The sequence below is a fragment of the Pholcus phalangioides genome, unplaced genomic scaffold, assembly GCF_987345545.1.
Source record: "Pholcus phalangioides strain wild (caught in Gottingen) unplaced genomic scaffold, Ppha-v1.0 ptg000011l_1, whole genome shotgun sequence".
Lineage (NCBI taxonomy): Eukaryota > Metazoa > Arthropoda > Arachnida > Araneae > Pholcidae > Pholcus > Pholcus phalangioides.
In genome coordinates, this window is record NW_028301604.1 from 28,162,153 (window position 1) to 28,169,176 (window position 7,024).

At 39.8% G+C, this 7,024-nt stretch overlaps 3 protein-coding genes across 4 annotated transcripts; all 3 read left to right on the top strand.

Moving 5' to 3' along the window:
• The first annotated feature begins 809 nt into the window (after positions 1 to 809).
• On the top strand, positions 810 to 2,511 carry LOC149080304 (uncharacterized). Of its 2 annotated transcripts, none has more exons than XM_089239433.1 (3): positions 810 to 1,591; positions 1,679 to 1,887; positions 1,971 to 2,511. In XM_089239433.1, exon 3 carries the CDS (start codon positions 1,978 to 1,980, stop codon positions 2,488 to 2,490), a length of 513 nt encoding a protein of 170 aa, XP_089095559.1. In that variant the 5' UTR covers positions 810 to 1,591; positions 1,679 to 1,887; positions 1,971 to 1,977; the 3' UTR covers positions 2,491 to 2,511. The 2 variants fall into 2 exon arrangements, with proteins under 2 accessions (XP_089095559.1, XP_089095560.1); XM_089239434.1 differs by having other exon boundaries at positions 810 to 1,264; positions 1,361 to 1,591; positions 1,679 to 2,063.
• Positions 2,512 to 2,977: 466 nt separating this feature from the next.
• LOC149080305 (uncharacterized) lies at positions 2,978 to 4,284 on the top strand. The gene is made up of 4 exons (XM_089239431.1): positions 2,978 to 3,230; positions 3,314 to 3,661; positions 3,746 to 4,087; positions 4,182 to 4,284. Exons 1-4 carry the CDS (start codon positions 2,989 to 2,991, stop codon positions 4,216 to 4,218), a joined length of 969 nt encoding a protein of 322 aa, XP_089095557.1. The 5' UTR covers positions 2,978 to 2,988; the 3' UTR covers positions 4,219 to 4,284.
• An 894-nt stretch (positions 4,285 to 5,178) lies between these two features.
• On the top strand, positions 5,179 to 6,417 carry LOC149080306 (uncharacterized). The gene is made up of 5 exons (XM_089239432.1): positions 5,179 to 5,264; positions 5,353 to 5,452; positions 5,553 to 5,740; positions 5,865 to 5,968; positions 6,056 to 6,417. Exons 2-5 carry the CDS (start codon positions 5,372 to 5,374, stop codon positions 6,343 to 6,345), a joined length of 663 nt encoding a protein of 220 aa, XP_089095558.1. The 5' UTR covers positions 5,179 to 5,264; positions 5,353 to 5,371; the 3' UTR covers positions 6,346 to 6,417.
• Positions 6,418 to 7,024: the final 607 nt, after the last annotated feature.

Sequence of the window (7,024 nt, forward strand, 5' to 3'; positions counted from 1 at the left end):
AGAAGCTTCTGGGTGGTCAGCGCCATGACGACGATGATGAGGTCAAAGCAGCCGTGTTGCAGTGGTTGTCAAATCAGGGGGCAGACTTCTATGCGGATGGGTTTCAAAAGCTGGTTGTATTATACGATAAATGCCTTAATATTGGTGGAAATTATGTTAGTAGTATGGGCCCCGGTCCACCGCCGGAAGTGACGTCACACTTCCGGTGGTGAGATATAGTACGAGGTGTCTTATCGCACTTCCGGTGTCTTATCTCTATTCCGGTGTTAAGTGGCAGCTGTTGTTTATTAAATGACTTCCGGTGGTGAGATATAGTACGAGGTGTCTTATCGCACTTCTCGTGTTTATTAAGTGATCTCTGTTGTTTATCTCTACAGAATGACGACATCCGGTGTTTATTAAGTGACATCTGTTGTTAATTATCCGACTTCCGGTGTCTTATCGCTATTGGCTGTTGCTGCCTTATCGCTATCGACTTCCGATGTTTATTAAGTGACATATGTTTTCTATTAAGATACTTCCGGTGGTGAGATATAGTACGAGGTGTCTTATCGCACTTCTCGTGTTTATTAAGTGACCTCTGCTGTCTATTAGGTGACCTCCGTCATTTATCTCTACAGAATGACGACATCCGGTGTTTATTAAGTGACATCTGTTGCTTATCTCTACAGAATGCCGACTTCTGGTGTTTAATAAGTGACATCTGTTGTTCATTACGCGACTTTCGGTGTCTTATCTCTATTAGGAGACAACGCGGTCTTATCTCTATTGGTTATTAAGTGACTTCCGGACCTACCATCGTATAAATAGCGCGGTGTGTGCGAGACGGATACCATTAGATTTTTCTTCACCGTTCTAGCTTGTTCGCTTTCTCTCATTGACTTAATCATTCTTTTCGACTCGGAGCAAGATGGAAAATCGTAATGTAAGTACCTGTATATTCATCAATTCTAAATGCGCAGATATCGTGCTTTAATGTAGCGTATTAATTTTTTTTTTTTTTCCAGAATGTTTTCGACGTGGAATCTGTTTTTGACAACAATTCATTGCCTGATGGTATCGATTGGGACGAGGTAACTTTATTTAATTCATATATTCAAAAGATTCACCTAGTATTTTACATTGATTTTTATACTGATGATAATACTGTATTTTTTTCTAGAATTCTAATCTGTTTGGATCTGATTTTACCATGGACGAGGCAGAACTGATACTCACCGAAAACCCGTTTATGGAAGAAATAGATATGAACCAAGCTGAGAAGGTTAGTTTCAGTTGCCTTATGGCTTTTTCTTTTTCATTAGTTTCTTCCTCATATATGTACATACATATATTCTAACATTTATTCTCTCTCTAACAGGACCCCGTGGATCAGATAGGTCAAGGAAAGGATCCTGGCGAGGGTACATCAAGACGAAATACGGCAAGTTTTCTTGAAATAGAGCATGTTTATTTCTGATTATTTGACTGTTACCCACAAAACACTTGTTTTCTTCATATATTCTAACATTTATTCTCTCTCTAACAGAACCCCGTGGATCAGATAGGTCAAGGAAGGGACCCTGGCGAGGGTACATCGAGACAAAATGCAGTAAGTATTCTTGAAATAGAGCATGTTTATTTCTGATTATTTGACCCTGTTACCCCACAAAACTAATTTTCGTTTTTTCTCTTACAGAACACGAAGCCATACGTGTTACAGGAAAAGTCCCGCAAGAGAAATGTCCGTTTTAATGCGGAACAGATCACATTCACAGCTAGGATACGAACGGAGGCGCTGGTGGACCCGTCAACTCGTTTAATAGCTGCTGTGGCATTTTTGCGAGCGTTGTTGAGGCAACTGATAGACGAGACAACTAGCGGTTTGCACCCCGAGGACCGAATACGGTATGTATTTGTTGGATATTTAGGGACTGGATGTTCAACGTGACGAATTGTTTGAATAATTGTTTATTTTCTCCTTTTTCCAGAATCGTCATGACATCCGACAATTTGGACCGGCCCATCTCTACATCACTTGTTCCTGTGGCTTCGCTCACGATAGAGTCGTTACTGGCAGTAATAATGAAAGTGCTGCAGAGTAAGAACTCTATACCACTGGACGACCCGTCCCTGAGGTTTGACGTTATCACAATCAGATTGCCACGAGGAGGGGGTGCACCAAGACGCAAGATCGTCAATATATCGTCTGACCGGTTGACAAAGATGTCAATCATACGTACGCCCGAAGACGGACTCTGCTGTGCCAAGGCAATAGTTATAGGTAAAGCCATCCTAGACAAACATCCGAAGCTCTCGATGGTGAAAGACGGCCGTAAGAATATACAGAGAGAGATGGCTTTGGACCTGTATAGAGACGCCGGAGTACCTGAAGGTCCTTGTGGTTTTGATGCAATCGCCAAATTTGCCGAGGTCCTGGACGTGCAAATATTTGTCAAGTCCTCCGAAGAATTTTACCAGGTAATTTATCATCACCGAGAATTATACTAATATTATACTATACAATGTAATATATGTTTTTATATAATTTCTTACTAATGTCTTTTTATGTAGGTGGTGTTCAAGACGGCCAAGAAAGACAAAAAAATATTTTTGTTGCTTCATGGCGGGCAGTACGACCTGATAACATCTCCCAAGGGCTTTCACGCATCGAAATTCTACTGTCCGGACTGCGACAAAGCTTATGATCACGTTCAAAAACACAAATGTGCTACGAGATGCAATACCTGCTTCAGCGATGCATGCATCCCCGTAGACCCACAATTATGCAGGGATTGCCATAGGACATGTAGTTCCGCCGACTTCTACGCAAGGCACAAGAGTCTTGAAGGCAAGAGCAAAACTTTCTGCCAACAATTCTACGAGTGCCCGTCCTGCAAGAGGTTTCTCGTCGAAAAAGAGCGGCCTCGTGTCAAGCACGTCTGCGGGGAAAAATATTGCAGCAACTGCAAAGTTTTCCATCATGACGAACAACACCTATGCTCTCTCATGAAGAAGACGGTGAAGGCTCCCACCGACAAGCTCATATTCTTCGATTTTGAGACAGACCAGTCAACGGGGGAGCATATTGTCAACTTTGCAGTTGCTCAATATGCGGACGGCGAAGAGATGGTCTTCAGTGGCTACAACACCATCAACGAGTTCTGCGCATGGCTGTTCCGCAAGGAACACAGAGGATACACCGCAATCGCCCACAACATGAAGGGATTCGATGGCCAGTTCCTGCTCAAGTAAGTTTTTTACCACTATTCGAAAATGTTTACATAAATACCACGTTACTGTTTTTTTATGTGTTGTTTTTTTTCCTTTGTAGATATCTCCTAGAGCAAGGAGTAAAACCTTCAGTTGTGCCGTGCGGATCAAAGATTATGGCTTTGTGGCTGGACACCCTAAAAATCCGGGTTATAGACAGCCTCAACTTTCTCCCGATGGCTTTGGCCAAACTACCAAAGACTTTCGGTCTACAGGAGTTGAAGAAAGGTTTCTTTCCTCATCTCCTCAACAGACCAGAAAATCAGGATTACGATGGAGCCCTTCCGGAGAAAGCTTTCTATAACCCGGAAACATTCAGCGCCGATATGAAGGCGAAATTCGATGGCTGGTATGAGCAGAGAAAAAACGGGAAATTCGTGTTCAAACACGAAATGTACGAATACTGCAAGTAAGTCCTTTTCTATATTATAATATATTTTATTTATTGTTCTATTATTTCTTCACTGTACTTAAATTTTTTTTATTTTTTTAGGTCAGACGTCGATATTCTTCGACGGTGCTGCTTGCAGTTTCGTGAGGAATTCCTGGAGCTAACCGGTGTCGACCCATTCCAATACCTCACCATAGCCTCGGCCTGTATGGCAACGTACAGGTCGAAGTACATTGAGGTGGGGTCGATTGGGATGGTGCCCGTCAACGGTTACGTGAATCAAACCAACAGCAGCCGCCTTAGTATCGAATGGTTGTCATACCTGGGTGAGAAGAACAACCTAAAAATTCACCATTCCAGAAACGGGACTGGAGAAAAAAAGAGTGCTTGGTCTCAGCGTGGACGGTTTCTGTACCGAAACAAACACGGTGTATCTGTTTCACGGTAATTACGTTGCAGATTTTATTTTCAAAACCTTTTTTTTTCTCCAATTATTATTATTTTTTTTCATGTTTCATGTTTCTTTTTTTCTTTTCAGGATGCTATTGGCACGGCTGCCTGCAGTGCTTCGATAGGGACCTGGTGAATCCCAGCACGCAGACATACATGTGGGAACTCCACAAGAAAACATCAGAACAAGAACAGAAAATCCGTCAAGGCGGGTACAGGCTTGAAGTCATGTGGGAGCATGACTTCAATGCCATGAAGAAAACGGACGGGGGTCTGAAAAGTTTCTTGTTGGATTTCCACTATGTCGACAGGTTGGCACCCAGAGATGCATTTTATGGTGGTAGAACCAATGCCACCAAGCTGTTCTACCAAGGAACAGCAAAATACATTGACTTCACGTCATTATACCCGTGGGTCAATAAATACTGCAGGTAAGTACTTTAAATATTATTTATAAGTTATTATGACCTAACGTATGAAATGTTTTTAAATGAATTTTCCTTTCATTTGCAGATATCCGGTTGGCCACCCCCGGACTATTACGGAGAACTTTGGGGAGCTGGGGTCGTATTTTGGTATCATAAAGTGCAAAGTACAGCCACCAAGAGGATTATATCTGCCCGTACTCCCATACAGGTAAATGGAATGATTTTTTTCTTATTATTTGTTTTCACAGGTACTAACAGGTACTAATGAGTTTCATTTTTTATAGATCCGGCGGAAAGCTGACTTTTCCCCTATGCCGTTCGTGTGTGGAAACACTGTCTAACGAATGCCACCACAACGACGAGGAAAGGTGTATTACGGGAACATGGGTTACAGAAGAGCTCAAGAAGGCAGTTGAAAAAGGTTACGTCGTGATGAAAATTTACGAGGTATTTTTTAATCTCATCACTTTATTACTCTAGCAATATATTGTGTAGTCATATGTTTTAACTTCTTTTCTAGGTTTATCATTTCGAAGAATCTCGGGAAGGTCTTTTTGCCCCCTACATAAACGCCTTCCTGAAAATCAAGCAGGAGTCCTCGGGTTGGCCGTCTGACTGCGTCACGAATGAGGAGAAAAACTCATACGTGAAGCAATATGACCAGGTTGAAGGAATCCAGTTGGAGCGAGGAAACATTAATATTAACCCGGACGTCGACAGGTGGCGAAGCTATGTCTGAATAGGTAGCTATCAATTTTTCAACATCTTTATGTATTTTTTAAATATTCTGCTTTTTTAAGATAGAGTAAAACAAACTATTCTTTTTTTCAGCTTCTGGGGTCGCTGGGGTATGCAGGAGAATAAGTCGCAGTTGTCGTACTTGACTAAAGCCTCCGATTTTTATAAGATGATGAATGATCCTGCGATAGAGGTATTTTTTTAATAATTATTATGTGCTATGATTCTTCATAAAATATTTAACATGTTCAGATTTGATTTCATCAAACTAAAAAATATTTTTGTTTTTGCAGGTCAAGGACTTGTATCTGCCAACTGAGAACGTTGCTGCAGTTGAATGGCAGTACAAGTCGGATTTCATACCCCAGACCGACAGGACCAATGTTTTCCTGGCTGCCTTTACAACAGCGTGGGCTCGCTTGAAGCTATACTCGGAGATGGAGAAACTAGGCGATGCCTTGTTGTATTTTGACACGGACTCGTAAGTATCTATAAATTTTTATGAAACTAATTTTATGTGAGCATTTCTTGAATTTGATTTTTCTTTTATATTTGAATTTTCTTTTATTTGATTTTTCATTTATTTGATTTTTCTATTATTTCAGAATCATCTATGCTAGCGATGGTGACAATGACCCGCCATTGGGAGATTTCCTGGGACAGTTTACAGATGAGCTCGATGGTCATGTGATTACCGAATTTGTGTCAGGTACCTTTTTCAATTTATTATTTTTCAACGAAAATTCTCATTATTTTATCAACGGAAAATTTATTCTTATTACTTTTATAACAACAGGTGGAGCCAAAAACTATGCCTACAGGAGATCTGACGGTAAAACGTACTGCAAGATTCGCGGCTTCACCCTAAACTTCAAGAATTCGGAAGTTCTCAACTTCGATACCATGAAGGCTCTAGTACAGTCAATGGATTTCTCCACGAAGGTCGTCATTCAAGACAAATACAAAATTACAAGAGAGGTGAAAAGGAGGCGTGTCACAACCCGAGTAGAAGAGAAGAAATACGGCATCGTATATGACAAGAGGGTTCTTCTGCCTGATTTTACAACATTACCTTATGGGTACTAATTTTTTTCTGATTATCGCAATAACGGCGAAGACCTCTACTCTAATGAATAAATTTTTTATTGTTTGTTATAGATTTGTTTCTCTCGTTCTTGTGTTATTTTGGTATTTAATGTTATGCAAACATTTAACTTCAATCACCATGCAAACAGCTGAGATTGTTGTATTGTTTCACCAATCTTTGGAGTTTACTATTTTATCTGTTTATCGATCTCATTCATTTCTATCTACCGATTTCATTAACGAATTGAAAACTACTATTGATCGAATCAAATGTAAAAATGTTCTAATTATTGGTGATATCAATATTGACCTTCTTGACTCTAACTCTAATATTACTACTGAATACTTAAACTTATTGTGTAGTAAAGGATTTCAGCCATATATCGAAGGCATAACTAGACCTCGATCAAACACATGTCTTAATCACATATTCATACGGAATTCATCTGATATTTCTGATATATATTCTTCTATTTTTTTCTCTGATTTGACAGATCATTATGCAATAATTTGTAAGCTATGTTTTAGTATATCCACTTCAACTATCAGATCAAAACTAACTAACCGTCAGTTTAAAAAACTTGATTATCGGAAACTTCATATTTTTCTTCAAAATTACAATTTTTCATTCAATAATATTGACCCTTCTAATAATTTTGAAGAATTTTTACTTAAACTT

Bases quoted from the DNA above. Each gene is read 5' to 3' on its own strand.
- LOC149080304 (XM_089239433.1), top strand. From the start codon at position 1,978: ATGACATCCGACAATTTGGACCGGCCCATCTCTACATCACTTGTTCCT.
- LOC149080305 (XM_089239431.1), top strand. From the start codon at position 2,989: ATGAAGAAGACGGTGAAGGCTCCCACCGACAAGCTCATATTCTTCGAT. The intron at 3,662-3,745 runs GTAAGTCCTTTT...TTATTTTTTTAG, and splicing joins GAAATGTACGAATACTGCAA to GTCAGACGTCGATATTCTTC. The intron at 4,088-4,181 runs GTAATTACGTTG...TTTTCTTTTCAG, and splicing joins CACGGTGTATCTGTTTCACG to GATGCTATTGGCACGGCTGC.
- LOC149080306 (XM_089239432.1), top strand. From the start codon at position 5,372: ATGCAGGAGAATAAGTCGCAGTTGTCGTACTTGACTAAAGCCTCCGAT. The intron at 5,741-5,864 runs GTAAGTATCTAT...CTATTATTTCAG, and splicing joins TTGTATTTTGACACGGACTC to AATCATCTATGCTAGCGATG. The intron at 5,969-6,055 runs GTACCTTTTTCA...TTATAACAACAG, and splicing joins GATTACCGAATTTGTGTCAG to GTGGAGCCAAAAACTATGCC.